The 26079-nt window shown below is 46.7% G+C and overlaps 2 protein-coding genes and 1 pseudogene across 4 annotated transcripts; 1 reads left to right on the forward strand and 2 right to left on the reverse strand.

Moving 5' to 3' along the window:
• Positions 1–937: 937 nt before the first annotated feature.
• On the forward strand, positions 938–5215 carry LOC146578051 (E3 ubiquitin-protein ligase TRIM21-like). The gene is made up of 2 exons (XM_085256456.1): positions 938–1011; positions 2581–5215. Exon 2 carries the CDS (start codon positions 2590–2592, stop codon positions 4282–4284), a length of 1695 nt encoding a protein of 564 aa, XP_085112582.1. The 5' UTR covers positions 938–1011; positions 2581–2589; the 3' UTR covers positions 4285–5215.
• On the reverse strand, positions 1323–16855 carry LOC146578052 (CST complex subunit CTC1-like; annotated as a pseudogene). Its single transcript, XR_014889863.1, has 22 exons — positions 16548–16855; positions 16230–16314; positions 15751–15850; positions 15453–15675; positions 14168–14397; positions 13964–14093; positions 13596–13892; positions 13393–13515; positions 13077–13306; positions 12812–12956; positions 12536–12738; positions 12115–12463; positions 11934–12021; positions 11472–11609; positions 10404–10450; positions 10174–10259; positions 9867–10002; positions 9522–9590; positions 9286–9448; positions 9028–9083; positions 8765–8921; positions 1323–1911 (listed from the first exon to the last, which is right to left on the reverse strand). The product of XR_014889863.1 is annotated as a CST complex subunit CTC1-like (transcript).
• Positions 16856–18285: 1430 nt separating this feature from the next.
• On the reverse strand, positions 18286–25157 carry LOC146578053 (uncharacterized). Of its 2 annotated transcripts, XM_085256662.1 has the most exons (10): positions 25037–25157; positions 20974–21027; positions 20562–20858; positions 20298–20472; positions 20148–20204; positions 19907–20052; positions 19697–19780; positions 19413–19597; positions 19038–19283; positions 18286–18948 (listed from the first exon to the last, which is right to left on the reverse strand). In XM_085256662.1, exons 3-10 carry the CDS (start codon positions 20846–20848, stop codon positions 18611–18613), a joined length of 1518 nt encoding a protein of 505 aa, XP_085112788.1. In that variant the 5' UTR covers positions 20849–20858; positions 20974–21027; positions 25037–25157; the 3' UTR covers positions 18286–18610. The 2 variants fall into 2 exon arrangements, with proteins under 2 accessions (XP_085112788.1, XP_085112795.1); XM_085256669.1 differs by lacking the exon at positions 20974–21027 and having other exon boundaries at positions 25037–25156.
• Positions 25158–26079: the final 922 nt, after the last annotated feature.

Genomic DNA, 26079 nt, shown 5'->3' on the forward strand with positions numbered 1-26079 from the left:
TGCTGTTGCAGATTAACTGGTGTCTCAGATTAACTGGAGACGGTCAAACAGATGTGTGACAGACTTTAAGGAGCTGCTGCCAACAAACCAGCAAATAAACACTGAATATTTCATGTGTGACATTTGTGAGGTGGCCTTAAACACAGTCCGTCAGTCTTTTTGCTCTTGAACAGTGAAATATTAAAAACTGTCTGGAGTTTATTTGGTGATGTTCTCGTGCACGAGGCGAAAACAGCAAACAAACGTCACAGTAAATCTTTCCAGCTGATGTTAGGCATCCTCCACCTGCTGAATCCACTTCAGCCTCTTCCTGCTCATGTTCCTGTTTAGAGGCACAGTCGGCCTGTAAATGGAGAAAACTGAACACAGGAATATTTGGATTTGCTTCTTTTTCTCTGCTCATGTTCAACTTGTCTGATTCAAGCTGGGAATATTTATTAGAAACAAAGTGAATAATATTATTTTATTATCACGTTGATGCAGCACATGGTTCAGTTAGCTTTGTATAAACACGTGTTAGAAATGTTCTTCAATCAGCTCTTTTTACTCTCATTTCACAGCCACTACTTTTTACTTTTACTTGAGTAAAGAAGTTGAATTAGTACTTGGAGTATTTTTAACAGTAGTACTTCTACTTCAGTACACACTGTGTGTACTTTTACCACCTGTCTCTGAGACCTCCTTCAGGGTCCACCTGAAGCTCTCAGTCTGCTGTGGAAAAAGGAAATCCAGGTGAGTTTCTCCTGATCACCTGAGGCCGTCATTACTGTGTGAACCCACACACCACTCCTCACTCCTCCCACCCGCTGCACACAGTCACTGAGTACAGACCGGCTGATTCCTGTAAAGGGAGAGGCAGGAAGAGGCGGAGCAACACCTGAAAAACAAGAAGCTCAACGTCATTTTGCAGAAGTGAAAGTGTGAGAGAGCAGCAGCAGAGCTGCAGTCGAGTCCTGTTTGTCTCTAAAAGAAGATTCACTGGAGTCCATCAGGTTCCTCTCAGCAACAGTGGTGAGTGCAGCTGATCACACTTCCTGCTTCTACACAAATCTTCACTCTGTTCACTTCATCAGGACTCATCACAGTCACACTGGATCCATAGAAAGCTGCTCATGTAACCACAGATCCACTGTAGGAGCATCGAGCTGCTGCTTCAGTCTCACTGTGGCTCTGCTCAGGACTGTGGACTCAGGCTGTGCTCTGGACTTCAGACTGACTCCACACTTCCTGGTTATTCATCACTTCCTGTTCCTCTTAGATTGATTCTGGATCTGATTGATCATAAGGATTACAGACGTGAAAACACCTATTTATTCTTTATTGATATAAAGCCTTTGACACTGTAAACCAGCAGATTTTGGTCAGTACTTCAAAAAGTCATTCACACATTTTACAAAGATTATCTGACTTAGTGTATCCTGTAAGAGTCACAGATGATCCTCAATCATTCAGAAAACAGTCGATGCTGCACTTTATAACTTTGTGTGGAAACATGAATCTCATTATTTAGACAGATGTGTTTGAATCATCCTGATAATCAGGCTTTAAACATGTCAGAGTTCCACACATCAGCTGTGATATTCAAGCTGACCTGGATCAAACATGTCATCAGACACAAACATAGATGATGCTGTTTAATCCCAAAGCTTATTTAAACAAACTGGAGGACAGAATTCCTCCTTAAATGGGATTTTGATCAAATCCACTGATCTCGTTTTCACACACAGGCTTTATCATGGTGGCTTCTTCTCTACTAACATCAATCTTTGATTTGGACAAACAAATATGTGAAACACAAAAATAAATCAATGTTTTCTGAGGATCCAGAATAACATGAATGATGTATCCCAGCGAGTGACTGGAAAAGTTCATCTTCTTCCACATCCTGAGTTTGTGAGGATGTTCCAGTATCTGTGAGAGAAAACAGGACAGTTTTTACTGACGCACAAATGGACCAAATATACAGACACCTCTGAATAAACATGTTCTCATCAATGCCATTAAAATACTGGATCAACAGTTAATAACACATTTCTGAGGTTTGTGATTCATCGTCCTCCTCACTGTCAGCTCTACTGGAACAGTCACTGTTTAATATTAATGGCTCGTTGATCTGGACGTACAATAAGAAGTATTCAGTCACCAACAAGGTCGAAGTTTACTTCACAGTGATTGATGGAAAATATCCAACAAACTGATTTATTCAAGTATACAAATGATCTGGATGAATCTTGGACCTTCTGTAAAACAGAGAAACAATTTCACATCTTTGTAACGACTGTATTTATCTTCATCCCCAAACGTTGATCCTGTCCATCTGGACGCTGCACTGTACAGCAGACACTACGATGTTAGGTTTGTGTTTGGATGAACCAGTTTGTGTCTGAGTGTGTTGCTGGGTCTCCACCAGTTACTCTGAGAACTGAAGAAGCTTCTCTGATGAAACGTCTTCAAGAAACTCAAAGAAGTCCAGACGCTTTTCTCTCCAAGCTCCTCAGACTACTGACGCTTGTTTCTCTCTTTGTAAAATGAAATTTAAAGTGAATTTTGAATCAAATGTTTCTCTTCTTTCTCCCTCAGAGTGCAGACATGTCTGCTGCCAGCAATCTGCGATCTGAAGATCAGTTTCTGTGCTCCATCTGTCTGGATGTGTTCACTGATCCAGTCTCTACACCATGTGGACACAACTTCTGCAAAACCTGCATCAGTCAGCACTGGGACATGAATCAGAGCTGTCAGTGTCCCATGTGTAAAGAGACTTTCTACACTCGACCTCAGCTGAAGATCAACACTTTGTTCTCTGAGATGGTTGCTCAGTTCAGACGTGAAGCTCAGCAGAAAGCCAGCAGCAGCAGCTCAGAGCAACAAGCTGCCAAACCAGGAGAAGTTCCCTGTGACGTCTGCACTGGAACCAGACTGAAGGCCCTGAAGTCCTGCCTGGTGTGTCAGACCTCCTACTGTCAGACTCACCTGGAGCCTCATCTGACACTGAAAGGTCTGAAAAGACATCAGCTGGTTGATGCTGTGGAGAACCTGGAAGGCAGGATGTGCACGAAGCACGATAAACTCCTGGAGCTGTTCTGTAAGACCGACCAGACATGTGTCTGCATGCTCTGCCCTGTTTTAGACCACAAGAACCACGAGTTTGTTCCTCTGAGAGAAGAATATGAAGGAAAGAAGGCAGAGCTGGAGAAGACAGAGGCTGAGATTCAGCAGATGATCCAGAAGAGACGACTGAAGATTCAGGAGATCACAGAGTCGGTGAAGATGAGTAAAGATGCTGCAGACAGACAGAAAGCAGAAGGTGTTCAGGTCCTCACGGCTCTGATGGAGTCTGTTGAGAGACGCCTGAAGGAGCTCATGAAGGAGATCGAAGACAAACAGGAAGCTACAGAGAAACAGGCTGAAGGTCTCATCAAAGATCTGGAACAGGAAATCTCTGAGCTGATGGAGAGAAGCTCTGAGGTGGAGCAGCTCTCACGCTCTGAAGACCACCTCCACCTCCTCCAAAGCTTCTCCTCCCTGAAAGCTGCTCCACCCAGCAAGGACTGGACAGAGGTCAGAGTTCATCCACCATCATATGAGGGGACTGTGGGGAGAGCTGTGGCTCAGCTGGAGGAGACAGTCTGGAAACCCATGAAGAAGAAGCTGTTTGAGGCTGAGCTGCAGAGGGTGCAGCAGGATGAGGTGGATGTGACTCTGGATCCTGATACAGCTCATCCTTATCTCATCCTGTCTGATGATGGAAAACAAGTTTATGATACTGATGTGAGGAAAAATCTTCCAGACAACCCAGAGAGATTTTCTCAGTGTGTTTGTGTTTTAGGAGAGCAGAGTTTCTCTTCAGGCAGATTTTACTTTGAGGTTCAGGTTAAAGGAAAGACTGCGTGGGATTTAGGAGTGGCCACAGAGTCGATCAACAGGAAGGGAATAATCCCACTGAGTCCTCAGGATGGTTTCTGGACTGTAGGGCTGAGAAATGGAAATGAGTACGAAGCTGCTGCTGGTCCTCCAGTCCGTCTCTGTCTCCATCCTGGTCCTGAGAAGGTGGGGGTGTTTGTGGATTATGAGGAGGGTCTGGTCTCCTTTTATGATGTAGGTGCTGCAGCTCTGATCTACTCCTTTACTGGCTGCTCCTTCACTCACAAACTCCACCCATTCTTCAGTCCCTGTAACAATGATGGAGGTAAAAACTCTGCACCTCTGATCATCTGTCCTGTCAATAACATTAATCGATCCCTTTCATTGGAAGAATTGCTTGATTTCTATTCTGATTCTGATTGAAGGGAACAAATGAACATGTTGAGTGTAAATCCTCTACAGTCTCCATGTTTCTATAGAATCTGATCATCAGGACTCTGATTCACACTTTGATTCTCATGGAGTTTGATTTGAACAGAAGAAAAGTTGAATCAGGAAATGTTCCCACTGATGGAGACTCGAGCTGAAGAGCAAATATCAGAGAACAAATGTCCAAAAGCTTCATTTCCAATAAAGTTTGTTCAATGCTTTGAGTGAATCCAGACTCATGTGTAGCTGTTATACGGAGCATCAGAGTCCAGCTGAGTTATGTTGGATACAAACTGCTTATTTTGGCTCTGTGAGGAGTTTTGTTCACTGAAAACTGATGAGACGGATAATATTCAAAGAACTCTGTAGAGATTCATGCATCCATGTTCTCCACCTGCAGGTGTGGAGGAGAAAGGTGGAGCACAGACTGCTGCATCCTTCCAGTCACATCATTTTGATGATTATATTTGCATGTTGTGATGATTTGGGTTAAAGACAAACAGAGTTGAACGGCTGCAGTCACAGCATGAAGACGATGCTGAAGCTGAGCTGTCAGTGAACATGTTTCACTGTGATTTGATTTGAAGAATAGAAAGTGTGTGTGGCTGCTGACAGCTGCAGTCTCTGCTAGTCTGCATAACACACACACAACTTTCCCCCTGAGGCAACGATGCAGCAACAACACAACAGCTGCAGACACACACACGATTGTGCGCTCCCTTTCAGTCTGAACTCTCAAACACACAAACAAACTCTATCAATGTCGTACTGTTAAAGAACTCCTCCTTCTTCAGTAACAATGATTTGAGGTCTCTACCAGTGTCTCTTGTTTTGACCTTTGACCTCTTTATTCCTTATAACCAAAAAAACCCTTTTATCTGATATTTTCACCTTATTGATTGATTATATATATCTATTATATTTTCTCACCTTATTTTGACCTTTGACCCATGTCCTTGTTAGCCTTGATCTTCCTTCATCAAACGTGAAATTTCTTTCACCTTTGAACTTAAAGCTTAAATCAAACCTTTGTTAAAAAGCTTCTTACCAACTTGTAATTCCAACTCTCTGCATTAAACACGTATCTTATCATATAAACACTGGATCACTGAGAGAACTTTAGGCAGAACCAAATGAAGCAGCTGACCTCGTCAAACTCACAGCGACAGTAACTGACAGTGAATTATTTTAATCTTCTTCATTGTATTTGTTAGAAACATTTATTTTCCTTTAATTGGACTTTGGTTAAGTTCAATCCGATGTATTAACCGACCTTTGAGGTGAAGTGCAGCTGCGAAGAACGCTACGGCAGGCAATGAGGTGCGTTTAATGTCGCTCTGTTAATTTGAGCGTCCATAAATTGAATGTCTTATTTTTTCTTACTTTATTATTGCTCACTTATTGGAGAATTTGGCCATTTAATCAAGATAGATTTTATGTTGTTGGTGGTAAAGATCTGGATGGATGTTTTATTCTGTGTTTCTATTTTTCAGTTTTACTTTTCAAGACTTGGTGAATTGCCTTTTTCTACTTTTTGTTTAGTTTTGTTAAAATTAGCAGCAGTGAGAAGTGTTGTTGTCGGTCTTGAATATATTTGATGTAGCCCATACTGTTAAGGTAAGTGTCATGTTTTTAGTTGTTAGTCTGATGAAGAATCTTTTATTTTTCTCCAAAAGTTGATTGTGTTTATCTGGACATAGTGTTTTTCAGGTCCAGCTGAATGCAGGTTTCCCCAGTCTTATACGTTGTGACAGCCACTATGGTGTGGTGTCCCTTTAAGACACCCAAGTCGAGGGTTGATGGTGTCATCAGTTTGTGCCGCTGCTCTCTCTCTGGGATTATGAGGACACGTGCCTGCACGCTTCTGCTTAACGAGGGACGGATTTACGTTTTCTTCTTGTTTTGTTTGCAACGCTTGGGTTGTATGAACGCTGGGCGTTATGTTGTTGAGCCGCAGCCGTTCAGCCGGGCTTTTATATGGTTGTTGAAGAAGGCGTATTAAAGAACCACCGTGGATTACCGATACCAGCGTGGGTGTGTGTTCTTCCGACTAGCCTGCTAGGTGTTTTGCCGCCTCCTCTCAACCACGCAACACAACCCAACGTTCCAACGTGTCAGGAGCATCAGCACAGCTGAAATGCATTTTTTCTAAGCACCGCGTCTCTGTGGCTTTTAAACCCCAAAACACGCTACAACAAAAATGGGTCCACCCCAAGGATGGGGTCCCCCGGTGTAGTTTCCACTGTGAGAGACTGTGGGCTTCCTCAGAGTGAGGCTGAGAGCGGCAGGCCCAGGTGGAGTCTGACCTGTGGCCCTTCAGATAAAGCTGAAAACGGCCAATATATGATATTAAATATAAAATATAATTAAAAAACAACATCAGAATGAACAACGAGCTGCTGTTAAGAACTCCCGACGTCCATCCAAGGCCCGATTGGTTTCTGTTTCCATGACAACAACAACCGTATGTGGAAAAGACCAAAAACTGAAGCGGTGAAAAAGTTTTGTTGCAGATTAACTATTAACTTTATGTTATTCATTGTCAGCTCGTGCCATCATTAAAGCATGTTAGAACACACATGTAGGATTTCACAAATCATCGCTCCTACATTTAATCGTCTCCATAACAACTGTGTGTACGTGTTCGCTTTGAAAACATCACATTCTTTATGTTGGTTGGTTTAGACGAGTGATCTCCAGGATGAATGAGGGCAGAGGCCCGTTTCATGGAGACTGTTTAAGTGTAAACCTGGATTAAAAGCCACATTTGAACACCTTCATCAGAGGCTGTGACCATGTTGAAGGACTGATGCTGACGTGCTCTGACACTCATTAGCATAGAAAACAAAGTGGTGAAAGCACAGAGCCCTGAGGAGCTCCACTGGACGGTCTGTTCACAGAACATTTAATTATTTCACTTTTATTTACATGCAAAACAGCCTCAGAGAGAACAGCTGTTTCAGAGCTGCCAGCTTTATTGGAAAGATGAACTGAAATCCTAAAATAGTCCAATTTATGACAAACTGACACGGTGAAATGTTGCAGGATTAAAATGTGTCGATGGATGAACTCTTTCAGTATAAGATGCAATAATACAAAACACATGAAGGTGAGGAGGAATTCATTTTAAAGTAAGTGTGATTTAAAGAGGACTGATTCTTTCCTGGTCAGGCTGAAGCTTTCACCGTCTGACCTCTGTAAACAAACCGAAACACGTTCAGTGTTTAGTTTTACCAATTAGGTTTCATGAATCACCATCTGAGAACGTCTCCGATGTGGGCGCCACTCACAGGGATCACTTCCTGTAGAAGGGTCACATGACCTGTTAAACCCAGAGAGCTTCGTGTGACCTCTGACCCTGATCACCAGCGTCAGGGTCAGTGAAGGTGAGATACCATGTGACAGGAGGAACAATAAAGTTTTATTTGTACGAACACGTAGAACAGATGAAGTCAGAACGAAGCAGGTGGAGCTCAGTCAGGGTGGAGGTGCAGACAGGTGAGCTGAAGGGGAGGAGCCAGTCTGGTCAGGAACTCTCTGTCTCCTCGAGTGAACCTCCTCACCTCTGAAACACACACACACACACGCTGAAGGTTGCAGTCAGGGTGGTGAGGGTGGTGAGGGTGGTGTGTGAGGGTGGGGTTACCTTCTGGTCTCTGGTTGGTGCGTTTCCTGCAGGTGAGGCTGAGCGGCCGAATCATGACATCGCTGCTGCACAGACACAACAGGAAGTGGAGGAGGAAGTCGTCAGCGTCCCCGTCACACACCTGAGACAGACACAGAGGTTATGTCTCTGCAGACTCACGGCTCGGCCCTGTGGAAACGTCCTGCAGGACGCCTGTTTCTCTCTGTGGTGGCCCCCCCACAGCGTCCCCACCGTGCTTCACTGTGTGGACGCTGTTCTTTGGGTTGCAGCTGCATCTTCTTCTCGTTTCACCTCCTCTGACCACAGGACGTTTCAGTCTGCAGGGTCTTTTAACACAGCTCCACCTGTGGGTGGAGGGGCCCTGTGGGTTCTCCTGGTGTGACCCGAGTCCTAAATGCCTCTCGCTGTCCTGCCCCTCCCCTGTGGTCTCCACCCTCCATGTGGGAGGTGTGGCATTCACAGTCAGCCCTGATTACCCTCAGAACTACACCACCTGCTGCTTCATCAGGTCGAGTGGGTGGAGTCAGGGGCACGACCTGAGTCTCGCTGAAACACACGGCTGTAAGGCCCCTCCCTCCTGTTCACGTGAGCCCAGCGTGGGTCCGTCACACCTACAGACTTTTAAAGGTGGAAGTGGCCACGCCCCTAAACCAGTTCAGCAGTAAGGTGTGAGCAGACGGAGCTGTTACCAGGATGCAAACAGGATGTGCCCTTTCACAGTTAAAGCCTCATCTTAAATTTTAAAGACAAAATAAAGTTTAAAGACGACGATGAGCACGTGACTCACCTGTGGCAGGTAAACATATACACCTGACAGGTGCTACTGACCTGGCTCTGCCCACGAGGGAAGACTCTGATGTGACCTCTGACCCTGAGAGCTCTCTGAAGCCCCTCCCACTGAGCATCAGCCAATCCCAGCAGAGCACGAACCAGAGCAGCTGAGAAGCAGACGTGAGCCTCACCTGTCCCGTCATCGATCACCAGCCTGATGGAAGAGCAGAGCCACATGGTTTGATCATGTGACTGTCACCTGACTCATCCAGGTGATTAACACGTATCAGCAGGTGAGCTCAACAGGAAGCTGCTCTTACTTTGCTTTGGACTGAAACACTGACGAGGTCGAGTGACACTGAGAGCTGCTGCAGCCCTGAGAGAGAGAGAGCAACAGGTAAACACACACACCTGAAATCGTGAGCAGTTTCCTCCAAAACGACACTTTACTTACTGCACCAACACTAACACGCCACCAACACGCTAACAACACATGAAGCACTCTGAGTACTTTCACTGCACCCGAGAAACTGACACTAAACACATCCTGTACACACTGTGTGTATTTTATGCAGTACCTGTGTGTACACGCTGCCACACAGCGAGCAGCTCCACTGCAGTTGCAGGAACAGGAAACACACCACGTGACCTTTGACCTGTCCCACAGCGCACCTCTGCTTGCTGCTCAGATCCCACTCACCCAGGTGCATGATGGGAGCAGGAGGAGGAGGCTGGGCCGAGCTGATAGAAACCAAACAAACAAATAAACAACAGCACGACAAACACGTGAACCAGACTTTACCTGTAAACTTACCTGGTGTCTCCCAGGGAGACCACAGTTATGGAGCTGACAGGTAAGTACGTGCAGTACACACTTCCTGTCCTGAAACACACACACAGGTAAACCGCACAGGTACGTAACCATGGGCGTGACTTTGTATTGAACATTGGGGGGTCAAGATCTCTGTCTAAATAAATAAATCTGGGTACATTTCCAGATGATCAAACAACTATTTTACTGGTAACACCTGAAACCAGTAAAGAAAACCAGCAGCCTATTGATGCAAGATGATCCAGAACTTTATTGGGGCTGACATTGTTGGAAATGAGTCCAAATAAAGAGTCCAAACTTTTATAAGCCTGTCTATGTGTGTCTCACCTGGACAGCCTCCTCTGGAAACCAGACAACAGCAGAGTGTTACCCAGCAACAGGCCAGGTGGGTAGGGGGTGTGGCTTAGGTCCAGGTACACCTGCAGACTCCTCCCAGCTTGGTCACAAAGAGTGAGACGCACACCTGCACACACACATTCAGCTAACAGTCAGACCTGAGACTCATACCTGAAGCACTGATGCCTGCAGTTCCTCTAGTGTCCAGCAGAGGCAGCAGTGAGTCGCCTCCATAGACCCCCATGTTACAACTTCACAGCAGAAAAGCCTGATACACAAACCACCTGTGTGTTTGTACCTGAGTGTGTGTGTCCAGAGTGGGCGGTCCTGTTGTTCACACTGATCCTTTCAGACACCACACCCTGAAAACACACCAGCTCTGAGCTGAAACACACACACACACACACACACACACACACACACACACACACACACACACACACACACCAGTAAGAGTTTAAAGCAGGCTGCAGCTGCAGTTCCTCGGATGGCCACAGGGGGCGACTCAGTGAGGGACGAGCAGTTTACCTGCAGTCTAAGACCTCTGAGACGGACAAGACTGTGGGTGGGACGGCCTGAAAACACAGAGAATAGAGATGGAAAATGTGACGTCCTTCAGGGGTAAAACCGCAAAGGATTGTGGGAACGAGTGGCAAGCGGTACTAGCGCACGCAGGCTTTCACACGAAAACAGTCACACAGTAATAAAAAGAAACACAAAAATGGCAAGAAGCTGCTGTATTATTAACTGTGTTGTATTATTAAGTCTTCTGTTGTAGTTATTACGTAATTTATCACAACATGATTGTTGATGTAGGTTACAAATAAGTCTTATATTGATTTGAATTGAATTCGTTGCTATGCTGCTTTGTTCACTGTGGCTTTGCGGGCTAATCTTTGTTGTGTTTTGTAGGAAAACCAGAAACAAAATGCAGGAATGTGATCCAGACTGGCCCCTCTATCAGCCTGGGTCATACCGAGTTTAAAGCTGCTACCACAGCCAGATCTGATTGGTTAAGAGAGAGAGCGATATCGAAACAGCCACGAAACGTCCGCATATATGTGCCCAAGGGTTGTACTGAAGCAAGCAAGTGATGAATAACTGTTTTCCAGTTTGTTGTTAGCAAAGTTTTTTTTCTTTGCATTGTTGATTTGTTTTTCAGGAAGCAGCTAATAAAGCTGATGGATTTTTACAATGTTGCCTCTTTCTTGTAAGATTCTATAATAGAATGAAACAATGATGCCAGTTATAAATAAAGACAATAAATTGAATGAATTACGAAACACTCATTTTATTTATATTAGATCTGAAAATGTTGTGTAACACTACAACCTGAAACAACAAACAGATTGTGTTGGCCTGTACAGGAGATAAAATATTTAACAACAGCTAAATAAACGGTAAATGGCCTGTATTTGTATTCTTTACTTAGTCCCGAAGGACCCCAAAGTGCTGGAAATGCTAGCGCTTGATGCAGTGTTTTGATTTGTTGCCACTTGTACCCACAATGCAATGCGTGAAAGTCACATGGTCTGTCAATCTCTAAAAAAAAGTTTAAGGGTCCTGGAGGAAGACGGGGAGCAAACCGAGTGTTACCTGTCTGCAGGTGGGCAGCAGCAGTGGGCGTGTCAGAGTGTGGAATCTCCAACCACGTCTGACTTGTAGGGTCGACTCAGCGTGGAGATCCACCCCACTGCGCTCAGAAACTCCACAGCCAATCAGAACACTGGGATCCTGATTGACAGACACATGGGCCAATCAGCTGCAAGGATTCAGGTCAGATCAACTCCCCACAAACAGGAATGGTGGGAGTCATCTGCATAGCAGTAAAAATGTAAGCTGTGTTTTGATGATGCTGCCTAAGGGAAGCATGTATAATGTAAACAGAACTGGTCCAAGCACTGAACCCTGTGGAACTCCATAATTAACCTCAGTGTGTGAACAACTACAGTTAAAGCTGAAAAACGTGTTCATGTGTACTAATATCAGAGAGCAGAGACCGATGAGGCCAACCTCTGACCACGCCCCTTAGTGACATCATCAAAGCTGGGTTGATACCTGAGTGTTAGCGGCGATGAGTCCAGAAACATCCAGGCTGGAGGACAGGAAACCACCGCGTACACACACCTGAGAACGCCAGCACCACCTGCACACACACACACACACACACACACACACACACGTACGTAATTGTGTATCCAGGTGAGCTCAGGTAAACACACACAGGTGCGTCTCTCACCTTTCTCTCCTGCTTTTGTTCACTTTCTTTCTCTGTCATTGGCTCATTCTTTGGGTCCCGCCTCCAGCTGACCACTGGACCAATCACAGCAGCTTTCAGTGAGAAGCACAGTCTCAGCCCTGCCTCCTGATCCTCTGCCTGTGTGTCCCTGTGTGTGTGTCTGTGTGCGTGCATTGTACCGATCCAGGCGCTGTTAAAGACCGCCCTCTGCGCTCCCTCCTCCTCCTCGCTGCTCTCCGTCAGCACGCAGGCTGCAGCTCCCGCGGCGTCTCTGAGCTGCATCGAGTGTTTGAACTCAGACGTCTGTGACGGCAGCTCCAGCACGCCGACCAGCAGCAGGGGGCGCTGCCTGACACACAAACCGGCAAAAACCATTGGTACGTAATCACATGACTTCATGTGGGAGCTGCTGTCACCTTACCTGACAGCGTCTCCACCCCGAGGCTCGGAGGACAGAGTCCTGCAAGACCAGGACAGGAACCCGTTGATCTGGGCGGAGGTCAGGTTGGAGCCATCAGGGGGCAGCAGAGAGCTCAGAGGGGCCGAAGACCAGCAGCCAGTCTGCAGGGACTCCAGGAGCTCCGACACACCGAGGTACTGCCGGACCGCCGAGGACACGCTGTACTGCAGGGACACAGAGCACACTGAGCATGCTCCACACTCACCTGTAAGGAAGACAGGTGAGAGTGGGACCTACCTGCGTCACAGGACAGGTGTGAGGCTCGTCCAGCATCTCAGCGTAGATGTCTCTGCGTCCTCGTCCTCCAGCTCTGCTCAGAGTCTCCATCAGCCTCCAGGACAGCAAGCACACACACTGCTGCCTCCACACACCTTGGACCAGACTGAGGACCAAGACCAGAACCAGGACCAGGAAACAAGCCAGAGCCAGCGGAGGACAGGAGGACAAAGGTTAGGCTCTGCTGTCTCTGACTGTGGACAGGTGGTGGTGGGTGGAGCCTCACCTGTGTGCCAGCTGCGAGCTTAGGTGACAGGTCCACAGGTAATCGGACACATCTGTGTTTCTCTGCAGCAGTAACCGTGGTAACGCCCCATCTCCCGGGCAGCGGTTGTCGGGTGGCGAGCCTCCCGCCCTGCTGAAGGCCGTCACCCTCAGGCTGGAGCGCAGGCAGGTGCAAAGCATGCTGGGAGGGAAGTCCGGGCAGGGCCGGTACAGGAAGTGGGCGTGATGCAACTGCAGGAGGAGGAACCATCAAACTTTATTAGTCGTGGCTGCCACGAACACAAACGGGCATGATGATGTCACATCATGTGACTCACCTCCACTCTGTCTCCCGCCCTCAGCTTCCTCTTCGCCGCCGGCTGATAGGCCACGCACAGACCCACCTTCCCATCCAGCACGTAGAGCCCCGCCCCCTCACTCACAACTTCAGTCACCGTGCCCTATCACAGCAGAGGAGGCTTAGTAATCAGCACACAGGTACAAACCTGTGGTAGCCAATCAGAGCTCACAGCACTCTCACCTGGTAGCTGATGACTTTGGATTGCTTTATCCTCACAGCTGATTGGTCCAGCTCCACCTCCTCATGCTCCGCCTCCTCACAGTCGTCCTCAGCAGGCTGTGGCAGCAGGGACTCAGAGTGTGTGTGTTCCTGTGTGTGTTCCTGTGTGTGCGTGTAGTCGGCGTGCAGCTCGGAGCGCTTCGTCACACACAGGATGTTGTTTCCTCTCCAGCCTCGTAGCGCACACACACGTAGAGCTGTCACACACACGCTCTGCCCGACACACACACGCTGGATCCAGCTGAGCCGGCTGCTGTCCTGCACACACACACACACACACTGAGCTTCATCGTCCCTCCTCACCATCATCATCCTCAGAGAGCTGGTACCTGTACGAGCACGGGCAGCGAGCGCGACTCATCCGTCAGCGTGAAGCAAAAGAAGGTCGTTCCTGCCACGGCCAGCAGAGGGCAGACTGAGCCCACCTCTCCGAACACGCTCAGCCGCTGACCTTTGACCCTGGAGCACACACACACATCTGTCACACACACTGCTCAGAAACTCCACTGCAGTTCAGAGGTCATGTGACCCACCTGTGCCTCAGCAGCCTGCCGGCCTCTCCGACTCCCACCGCTCCGCTTAGCTCCACCCTTCCAGGAGCAGCAGCCAATCCCTGCTCAGCACCAGGACACAACAGGACAGGGGAGCCAATCAGCTCCAAGAAGCCTGCGGCCTCTTCCTGGCCCGATGCATTGTGGGGGATGTAGTTCCAGTGAGGGAGGAAAACGGGACGATCGAGCCACCGGGGCGAGAGAGACAGGCACTGGATGAGGGAGAGAGAGAGACGCGGGTGAGAGAGAGGCGGAGTGTGTCCTGGGTGGATGCTGGAAGCCTGTACTGATGATGACAGCTTCATCAGCTCTGATCTGCAGTGATGCCGTTTGTTTTATAGCTGCAGTAGATCAGATTAGATTAGATCAGATCAGATTAGATCAGATTAGATTAGATTAAATCAGATTAGATTAGATTAGATTAGATTAGATCAGATCAGATTAGATTAGATTAGATTAGATTAGATTAGATCTGATCTAATCTAATCTAATCTAATCTGATCTGATTAGATGAAACTTTATTGATCCCTCGGCTGCGTTCCTCCAGGAAATTCGGTTTCCAACAGCCCAGCACCGACAGAAGTTACAGAAGGTGAGCAGAAATATACACATATACAAATACAGAGTATAGAAAAGGGATGAATAGAATAAATAGCAATAAGAACACAAGAGAACTGCACATTTCAAGTACTGTGAGTCATTAATCCGTGCGGTGACGCTAGGACCACACTGAGCCTGCTGCAGCTGTCTGACTGTAATCTGTCAGGTTACTGCAGGTGATGCTATCTGTATACTTTATGTGAGGAGGAGGCTCCACATCTTTATAAAGCTCTGCTGTCATCACGTCTGTGCCAGCACAGTTACTCACTTGCTGACAGACTCTGTCTTTACATCCTTACTTATCGATCAGCTAAGTGAATCCATATAAACACAGCTCACATTTAACAAGTCCTGATGTTTCTGATTTACAGAAATGAAAGTCAGCTGTTGAGCTTGTTTGCTTGTTTCATGCTGATGTAAACATCAGCAGAGAAGCGTGTGATGACCAGACTCTATCAGCACTTGTGTCCCTGCACAGAGAATGAGCTGAATTAAAGAGGAATTCGATTTCATTCACGTTGCACATGAACACCTGCAGTTTGTTGTGACCTCGTTACCATCAGTTCTGACCAGATCCGGTTTAGTGACGCTGCTGTGAAGAAGCTCCTGAGAACTAACCAGCTGATGGACCATGGGTTAAGGTTAGGCTCCTCCCCCTCTGACTCACCTCACACATGACGCTGCCGCTGGCGTCCGTCAGCCTGTACTCTCCGTCAGGGCCTTCTCTCAGACAGCCAATCAGCAGCAGGTTGACCCTCGGCAGCGCCCTCTGACCCGGCACGGCGAGCTCCGCCTCCCTGGCCCAGGCTCTCTGCTGATTGGTGCTCCAGGACAGGTTGCTGACGCAGGCCAGGTGCTGCTGGGAGACGAGCTGGGAGACGGACAGCAGCCTGCGGACAGACGGGAGGACAGCGGTAAGGCCAGGTCACGTGACCTGCGACAGCGATGATGTCAGCGGGCGTTACCTGTAGCTGACAGGTAAGCTGTGGGCCACACACATCTGCTGCTGGATCGCCTGCACCGCACACATGCTCAGATCGAAGAGGCTGAGGTCACCGTGGTTACCTGGGAAAACAAAGTTTAAAGGGTAAACACAAACATAAACAACTGAAGCCCCGCCCACTGAGAACACCTGAAGTGGACACCAGAGCTGGTGTGTCAACAGGTGGGACCACCTGAGGAAGCAGCTGCTCTTCATCCTCAGACTCTTAGTCCTCCCTGTTCCTCACTGACAGTCGGTCACCTTCATGGCTCTGACCTTTGAACCACACTCACATCTACACACTGGACTGCTCTGATGACACCTGTGAGGGCAGGTGAGCCCTGCTTTCACTGTTTAAATAATGGTTTAAATAGTATTTGGTTTCATAAGTGGACATCGTCATTAAGGATTTAAAGTACAGCTGATTTATCAGCCAGCTGTTTCAAACAAACAGGAACTCACCTGTCTGCGAGGGGGCGGAGCTACACACCACAGGACTCAGGTGTTCAGAGATGGAGGTGAAGATGTTCTTTAACCACAGGGACTCCTAAAGAAACAAAGCAGCAGGTCGGAGGTCACAATAATAAATGTAAAACAGGCTCACATCCTTATATTCTCTTTTCTGTGTGGATTTCTGCTATAGAATTAGCTCGAAACAGTGATCGGCTGCTGCTCTGCCTTACGTCATGACGCAGACGGTCTACGTACGCAGGGCTGTGCGTGTACGTAGACTGTTATTTATCGCTCAGTTCGGGCAAACAGGGTCAGACTGGGACTCACCGCCTCGGTGCTGGGCTTGACCCGGTCCAGGAGCTCCTGCAGGGGGTCCATGTCTTCGCTCCGGGTGCCGGTTTCTCCCCCTGCTGACAAACTCCCGCTCACGGCTTTCAAACAGCTTCCGGTCCTCCTCCTGTTGATGTCCTCCCTCTGACCGTCGCCCCCGTGTTCCCGCCTCTTACCGTTCATAAAGCCGCCATGATGCCCTACCGTCCTACTTTGTTTACTTTTGTTCTGTATTTTAAACAAAGCATCAAACTTATTAAACTGACTAGTCTCTGCTCACGCAGGATCTCTACCGCGCATGTGCGGAACAACTTTTCCCTACCCTGCATTTCACAATAAAAGCCCTTCACGTTCACATACACTCAGTGGTCTCCTACCTCCTTTCCTAAGCACTTTTCCTTGTTAGAAACGTTGTGAGGTGGAGGAAATGTGTTTAGGAGATGTGATAAGAACTCAGGAAAGGAAACAGCTGTGTTTGAACTACAAGTCGATCACGTGACTCCAGCCCAGCGTGTTCTCAGCCTGATTAGTGCAGGTGAAGAACATGCTTTTATTATGAAGGGGTCAGACTTCCTGCTGAGGCTCAGGGTCATGTGACTGACAGCACCTTTTGCAGCTCACCTGACGCCACAAGGTGTTTCCTTTTCAGGAGGATGACACCGTGCGAACCTCGGGAATCTCAAACAAAAACACTTCTGTCAAGTGGAAACTTTAAAATAAAATAAAATTATATCAAACTGAAGGTTTGTCACTGTTTTTTGTTCACTTTTTATCCAGGCTGCAGGTGTCTCAGTGGAAAAATAGAGCGTGGCTGAGCGCACCTGTGCAGACCAGTGATACAGTTTAAGATCAGAGAATTGTAACCCCCTCTTTCATATGGCAGGTACAACAAGCCAAGTCTTCATCTAGGACCTTTGTTATTCCAAATTAACCAATTAAAGATATCGTATAACTTCTGAAAGGATTCTTTTGGAGGAGGCAGAGGAAGTGACTCAATATAAAAACTTTGCATAACCTTTCATCCTTGTTCAGGAATAGGACGGAGGAGGATTTTGAATCATTTATAGCCAGAAACACATCTCTCATGAATTATATGAGAACCCTTCTTATATTGTGAAACCCTTGATGCTTTGGTACAAAGCGAATCAAATGTGGGATCCAAGGCTCTGATCTTCATGCTAAACATTTAAAGTATTTTAGTGTCAACCCCCGTCAGACTCTAAATGATGAGTGTTCTGCAGGTTTAGCAGGTTTCTCAGTACTCACTGCCTGTCTCACAGTGGGTGGAGAGCCTCCGTGTGATATGCCTCTACATACATGTTAAAAAGTGGAATTATTCTTTCTTCTGGGAAGGTTTTGTAAAGTCAGAAAGCCATCTGGCCCAGGTGCCTTACCACACAGCAAATCCAACATGTCCAAATGAAGACTGTCAGATTTGATTTCAGCTCTTTTAAAGTGTCTTTATAAGTTAATTTAACTCTTATTGGAGAGTTGGAACGTTAACTCTGACTTAGTGTTGAATACCAAATCTGTCTGGAGTTGATCGTTCAACACTTATTCATGCTAACTAGGTGTTAAGAGTTTATATACTAACCCCCACAGAGGATTTTAGTTTAACTACATCAGAGTTATCTTCTAATTCATTCTGTGAATTTTACTGTTCTGAATTTCTAGAAATTCCTTTGGAAATAAACATTATTGCAAAGAGGACTGCATCAGCTGAGGCAACATGGTGTCCTGTGAGCTCAATTTTCTTTTAATCAGAAAAGGTCAGACACAACAAAAGCAAAGCATCAAACAAAGGAAAAATAAAGACAAGTCAAATGTCCAGCCAAAGGATTTATGGGAGACTCCATCAGGGATGGACCGAGTCAACCGGCATTTCACCTCTGAGAAAGATATATAACAGAACAGCTTTAGTTTGAGTTTGAACTTATACAAAACGCAGCAATATATTAAAAAAACACAGTTTTATTGATTATAAAATACACTATTGGAGTCATGTCGGTGTGGGCAGAAATCCAAATGTAGGATATGGGACATAAAACACGGTGCCATCTCTAGACTCCATAGTCCCACAGGAGCTCCTCTCCAACCGCGATGTCCCTCAGGGCGATGAACAGCACACTCTCCCGAGGACCAGCAGGGAAGTTCATGGTGAACCTTTGTGGCTTCACGTTTGGATTCCTTTGGCAATGGTTCATGTGCCTTCTATAGGAGTCCTTGTGCAGGTGGCAGGCACAGGGGGACGCAGTGGCATCAGCCCTGTGGCACTCGTCCCTGTAGAAGAAGAGAGACCCTGACTGCCGCCTCTGATTCCCTGCAGCTTTGGTGATGCACGTCCCATGGTAGTCGCAGACGACGTCTCCTTTGTTGAAGGGCATCAGGGCGATGACACCTGTGAGCAACAGGAAGTCATCATAAGCTCTTTAGAAATGTTGACTTGCTGTCAAACGAGGGTGTGGTCCAAACGATAGGTGCATTTACCTTTGCCCTTTTCCTCCCCGAAGTCCTTCAAAGCCAGGCCCTTCCATTTCTGCTCTGAAATAGAGGACATGAGGGACGGGCTGTCCTGGATCCTGGGCTGTGGAGCAACCCAGGCCCGTAGGACGGCATCAACAGTGGGCTTGTTGGTGCTCCAGGTCTCCTTATCTAATGCCGTCTGTACTCTTGCACGCTGAGGGGCGTTGCCTCTTCTGGCACACCCTGTCCCAGAGCGAGGCGTGAGGAATACTGCAAATCAACCATCTGAGTCAATCATATATATTTGAACCTCTGTGATGTGAAGTATTGCTGAGCTATTTGTATATATTAGAGCTGTAAATAATGGAGGCAGAGCGTCCATTAGCATGACGGGCTTACCGAGGATGTGCTGAACTCTCTGCTTAAGCTGAAGCTCCCTCCACCTGTGGTAGTGGGCTCGGTAGTGTGGAAAACCAGCCTGTACACACCGGCGTTTTGAAGGTGGCTCTCCATTTAGGGTTACTGGGAAGGTCCGCTGGAAGGCATCCCATTCTCTGAGTGGTAGGCGCTTTGTGGAAATGGGCCTACACAGAATGAGAGAGAAACCACCAATAGTTTGGATGTGGAAACTTGTAACGCAGGTTTTCTTGTGCTAGTGGGTAACATAAAAACAAAAAGCATACCTGGCCTGTCCCGAGGTTTCTACTCCTCCTGCTGAGTGTGATGCTGACCCAGCCGCAGGATCCTCAGTGTCGCTGCGCAGGTATCTAACCAAATTAGAAAGGTGAAGCAGTTCTACATCCACCAACAAACGCAGCAACACATGTGTTTGAGTGCTATGACCACACTGGCAAAGTTTTACCAGTATGGATCCAGTGGTGTGCAGCACTCACCTGGCCCTCAGGCGCCATACATCTGCTGCTGGGTTGGTCAGAGGGACCCCACCTTCTCCCAGGAAGAACCTGCCCCCGTCGTCACTGCCAGCTCTTTGGTTTTGTAAGCACACTGGGCGGATGTTCTTAAAGTAGCACTGCAACAGCTGCAGAGACAAGAGCCATCAATGACAACTATAAATCACCTCCCAGGGTCCACACAGAGCAGGAAGAGAGTCGCTGCTGAGAACAAAGGACTTACTTCTTCTTCCTGGATGGTCATCCTCAAGCTTGCCCTTCGCTCCATCCAGTCCTGCACCTGTGGGTGTGGGACAAAGTGTTGGAGCTCAGGGTGATGCACACTTCCATCAACTATCACTTATAATTTACTGTTTTTGTTGGCGGCGCTTACAGAAAGTTCCTGAACAGCACCTGCTGTCAGTCCGTGCTGTAACATCAGGATGGCCTCGCAGTACTGCCTGAACGTTGTCATGGCAACGCTGGGGATGCAATCACCGCCTGCAAGCTTTTGGTGGAAATACTCGATGTCCTTTTTGGCCACGGCGAGGATTTCCTTCTTATCAAAGCTGTTGCAAAGGTGACAGTAAGACAGTGTTCAAAGTGCGTATGTGTCCTGCAGTATGTGTGAGCCAGAGTGGCAACAAGCTCATCAGACCTCTGTGTTGGGAAGGTTTGGGGAGTGTCTGTGATGATAAAGCCACGACTCTGAAGACGACTGCAGAGTTTGGTGCAAGATGTTGCGTCCTTGCAAAACTCCTGCAGCTCCGAGAAGCTCCAGAGTCGACCTTCCCTGGAAAACAGCTTCTGGGAGGCTTTAGCTCTGGAAGCTTCTTGCTCCCTCTCCTGTGCTGTGCCGTGTTTCAGGCACACTCCGCTCAGGTGATTCCGAATGAACAGCTGGGGCTTGTTGCACAGCAGGCAGTACACAATGTTTTTCTCCATGTTGTTTGGACTGCAAATACAAAGAGAGAGACAAACTCTGCACATCACTTTATAGCACCAGTAGCGTGTCTCGGTATGATGTAAAACTAGCTATTTCGCTACACTGGAAACCGAGCAGTACCTACTTTAAAACTGAACCTTTGTTGATCCTCTGCTGTTTCTCCAAAGCACACAATGTTCTGCACAAAGACATTTAACTTTAGCACATGTATAAAACATGCACGCACACGAGCAGTTCGTTCAGATAAAAGAAACGCTTCATAGAAACCATTTCTACAACCAGCAAACGCAAAGAAAACAAGCCATGACTAAAACAGCAGTTACGTAAATGAGCAGAAGTTGCTAAACAAACAAAACTGAACCAGAAAGTCTCCAGACATCATGTAACCACTGTTTGACAAACGGTCCTACCGTAGGATGATGTTACGGTGATGTCTGACAAACCATCCCACTTAACCGAAGCTGCAAATTCGATAGTTTTGTGCCAAAAGCAGATGGCGTTTTCACTTTAAAATGAACAAACATTCACAAAGGCTTAAAACAATATAGTATCCAAGTCAATAACATCCTAATACTTCCAAGTATGAACACGGAGTAGCGTTAAATCACCCGGTGTTCCAGATTAACTGGTGACGGTGGAACAGATGGAGGATTTTTTAATATTTTGTTGTTAACAGCAACAAGACTGGCGGAGTGTGTCTGAGGGAACCTCACAAATGTCACAGCAACACACTGCAGTGGAACCCCGACTTACGAAATTAATCTGTTCCCGACGGTTTTTCGTAAATCGAAGCAGCCATCGCGCCTTTTGAGTGAGAAGATGCTGGCTGGAGACGGAGTTCTTGGTGGCGGAGGTGGTGGAGGCTGAAGAAAGCATACGTATGCATGCATACATACAGCACCACCACGGGGGAAACTGGCATAACATTAAGGTGTAAAGTTGTTGATTTTTTAATTCAAAGATTAATCAGGCTTTAAACATCAGGAGGTAGTGCAACAGACACTGAAGTGCACATTAAAGACCAGAGAGAACATTATTTTTATTAACAAAAAGTTTTAATCCACCAACAGCCCTGACATCTAAAACACTACAAGTAAAAAAGAAAGGCAACAAAAAACAATTCAGACATTTTTACACAATTAGTAACACTTCAGCTTTCTTTGTAATGTCTGCTTGTATTTTAAGAAGTATCGCATTTGGGTAAAAACATTACCAATAACTCAAAATTAGAGGAATAAGTGTATATATGTGTCAGCTGTATGCATGCATACATATGCTGCATGTACATGACGTTCTAAACATTAAAACTTTTTTAAACTTAGATATTTAAAAAAAAAAATCTATTTTATCATTTATTTTTACATTTTTTGTGCATTTTTATGTTTTTGAACTAATCACTACTGCTACTTCCATCGCTTTTCGCCCTCTAAGGCACACTTTCACCTGAAGGTTGACTTGTTGCTGGCCTCTTTGTGAAAAATCTATCCAACGACGTCTGTCTCTGTCTACTTTTCAAAATGGATCTGAAGTGGGAGATGTCACCAAAATGCTCTATAGCATGAGCGGTAAAGTTCTTTTCAGGGTGATTGTCCTTGATATCGGCCGATGGTATGACGGCCTCCTCCTCGCTGAATTGTTGCCGTACTGATGAGTGCAGCATCGCCTCCAACTCTTGCAGCTCTGCCGTTGACAGCTCCTCTCAATGTTCATGCACAAGGTCGTTTATATCCTGCAGTCCCAGGGCAGTGCCAAGATTTACGATCTCCTCAACCTTGACTTCAGGTCGAGGTTCCCCCTCAAAGCCTTCAAAATCTCGAGGGGCAACAGCATCAGGCCACAGCTTCCTCCAAGCAGAATTTAGCGTTCGACGACTCACCTCCCGCCATGCCAAAGAAATCAACTTGAGGCATGCAACGATGTCGAAATGATATTTCCAAAACTCCCTGAGGCTGAGCTGCGTACTCTCTGTTATGTCCGAACACTGTTTGAACATGTGTTTCGTGTACAGTCTCTTTAAATTAGAGGTCACTTGCTGGTCCATGGGCTGGAGGAGAGGGGTCGTGTTGGGAGGGAGGAAGAGAACCTTGATGAACGAGAACTCCTCCAGGATATCGTCCTCGAGGCCAGAGGGGTGGGCGGGGGCGTTATCGATGATCAGCAGGCACTTCATGGGGAGCTCGTTCTCCTCGAGGAACTTCTTGACAGCAGGGCCAAAGACCAAGTTGACCCATTCGACAAAGAACTGTCGGGTCACCCAGGCCTTGGGGTTGGACCTCCACATAACCTCGAGCCTCTCCTTTAAAGTTTTTGTGTTTCTTGAAGGCACGCGGATTTTCTGAGTGGTACACTAGGAGTGGCTTGACCTTACAGTCCCACTGGCATTAGCACACAGGGCGAGGGTGAGACGGTCCTTCATGGGCTTGTGGCCTGGCATCTTTATTTCCTCCGCGGTGATGTACGTACGCCGCGGCATCTTTTTCCAGAAGAGGCCAGTCTCGTCACAGTTGAATACCTGCTGGGGGATGTAGCCTTCTTGATTTATAAGTTCCTCAAATTTTTTAACAAATTCTTCGGCAGCCTTGTGATCGGAACTTGCTGCCTCGCCGTGACGCACAACGGAGTGGTTGCCAGTCCTCTTCTTGAACCGATAAAACCACCCATGCGATGCCCTGAACTCTGGGGAGGTTAGGGGTGCCTCCTGCGAGGACGTCGATGCCGTTGGCTGCTCATCGGAAGCTGCCTTACTTACTAAATCATTATAAATTGAGGACGCCTTCTCGCAAATGACAGTCTCTGTGGGGGTATTGCCAGTCTCTCCCTTGTCTTTAATCCAAACAAGGAGAAGCCTTTCCATCTCGTCGTGTATGGGGGTCCTCCTTTTGGACATGATGGTGGTGCCCTTTGAAGGTTTACCTGCTTTCATGACTTCTTTTTGTTTTATAATTGTTCCTATGGTCGAAGGATTTCGGCCATACTCGCGTGCAATAGCACTAAGTTTCCCACCTCGCTCATATTTATCAATAATTTCTCTCTTTGTTTTCATCGACAGCACTTTACGCTTCATTTTGCTAGCTGCGTGGTTCAAGTGGAACAGCGAAGCGCAAGTACGGAAGCCAAGGGGTTGTCACATGATTCGGAAGGCATTGTGGGCATTGAGCTGTTCCCGAAACATCTTAACCTGGTTCGGGAACAGCACCATGCAGGACAGACGAGCTCTACAGAGGGTTGTGCGATCAGCTGAGCGCACCATCCGCTCCGAGCTCCCTGACCTGCACTCAATCTACAGCAGGCGGTGCTGGACCAAGGCCAGGAAGATCGTGAAGGACCTCAGCCATCCCAACAACAGACTGTTCTCTCTGTTGAGGTCAGGAAAGCGATTCCGCTCCCTGAAGACCAACACAGAGAGACTGGGGAGGAGCTTCTTCCCGCAGGCGATACGGTCTCTCAATCACACCACCACACAGTACTGACCCACACATATGGTTCTTACACACACACTGGTCATTCTGGACTTTGTTTTCACTTCATCACTTAAATCACTGCTGCTGTTATTGTGTATATATTTATTTATACTTCTTGTGTATTTTGTTCATACATTCTTATATAGTTCTATATTGTGTATTTTGTTGTACAGTTATTTTATTTTCAATTTAATTTATATATTTTATCTTATTCTTTCCCAGTGTGTTGTACAGTTATTTCATTTTTAACCTTAATTTATATTTTATTCCTTCCTAGTTAAATTTACCCTTTTTAATTTTTCATATTTATTTCCTATCTTATTCATAGCCTTTTCCTTTTTGTTTTCTTTAGGTCACGAGCAGTTGTCCAAGCATTTCACTACATATCGTACTGTGTATGACTGTGTATGTGACAAATAAAATTTGAATTTGATTTGAAGGCTCAGCCAATCAGAGCCAGCGGATTTCGTTACGCGGGCATTTTGCCGTAACACGGGCAGAAGTATTGCCTTTCAGTGCCTTCGTAACTTGAACTTTTCGTAAGTCGGGGCTCCACTGTATTCTGCATTAGCCAAGTCGCTAGCATTAGCATCCATCAACCTGCAGCCTAAAGCCACAGTGTACACACAATGACCCGCATCCTTTACCGAGATGTGCGAATGACCGAACAACAGCCTGTACTGTGAGGTGCGCCGTGCACATTCATTGTAATGCGTGTTTACTAACCTGAGGCAGTGAAGCTGCTGTCAGCCTGGGTAACAAGTAGACGAAAACACAATAATCTTCTGTAAACCGTGAACACAAACGACACACATGCTGTGCTGGCGTTAGCTTCACAACAGGAAGTTCTTTCTGTGAAATTCTGCTTCTGCGCCCCAAAACACTGCTCGGTACCACCATCGCGCTCTGCGCCCTCTAGTGTCCGGATGTAGAATTGCATTTAATGCCTGAAACTCACAATCCAACAGGTTTTTGCAACGTTTTTAAATCACTGTAACGTTTGAACCGTTCACTCAATTGAACCTAATCCAATTGTTTCTGAAAGCAGAGACTCTGCGCTTTCTCTGCATTTAACTTTAGCGTGAATATGCATGCACAGTTTGTTCACCTGATAGAAAAACTCACATATAAAATTACCCAATACTTGAAAAAACACCAAAGTTAGCAGGTTTACTCTCGCTGTAGTTTCTCCGTAGCGTTACATTCACCTGGAAGTATGTCGGTTCTCAGTCATCCAGCTCAGCGTAGTGTAAGGAGCTGCTGATGGAGAGTCCCACATTTAGCCATATGGGAGAGTCCCCAAGAGGGTCATGGACCCCTAATCATCCTCTACCTAATCATATGAGCCGAGGTGTGAAGATAACAAAGCCAGCAGACAGGGTGGCACCTTTGTCTCTCATGCACGAAGAGAGACGCCTCTGAAAAGGCCTCCAGGCCTCTTTAAGTGCAGTCACACCTTACAAAAAGGGATCTTAAAACTGGATTATAGATGTTCAACGATGGTCGTTCACACAGCACAAAAGCATTGCACATCTGCCTTTCACGAGCTGCCGTCTTCCAACAAAAAGCATTTACAATTCCTCATCAGCCGTCAAAGGGTTTCCTACAGCTCGCCTCCTGCCTCTGCACAGCCAGGGAGCTCCTAACGACCTCTGACCTCCTGTAGTTTGGAGTTATCAAAGTAACCCATGACAGTAATGTTTATGCTGAGAGATGGGCTTAATATGATGGAATAAAAATCAGGTCTGATTTTATAGAAATGCTGTTGA

The sequence above is a fragment of the Mchenga conophoros genome, linkage group LG3, assembly GCF_057382185.1.
Source record: "Mchenga conophoros isolate Kocher_MC1m ecotype Shallow Benthic linkage group LG3, M_conophoros_male_GT1.1, whole genome shotgun sequence".
Lineage (NCBI taxonomy): Eukaryota > Metazoa > Chordata > Actinopteri > Cichliformes > Cichlidae > Mchenga > Mchenga conophoros.

Coding starts and splice junctions, on each gene's coding strand:
- LOC146578051 (XM_085256456.1), top strand. CDS start 2,590: ATGTCTGCTGCCAGCAATCTGCGATCTGAAGATCAGTTTCTGTGCTCC.
- LOC146578053 (XM_085256662.1), bottom strand. CDS start 20,848: ATGGAGAAAAACATTGTGTACTGCCTGCTGTGCAACAAGCCCCAGCTG. Junction 19,598..19,696: donor GAAACCTCGGGACAGGCCAG/GTATGCTTTTTG, acceptor CATTCTGTGTAG/GCCCATTTCCACAAAGCGCC. Junction 19,284..19,412: donor GAGAGTTCAGCACATCCTCG/GTAAGCCCGTCA, acceptor GTTGATTTGCAG/TATTCCTCACGCCTCGCTCT.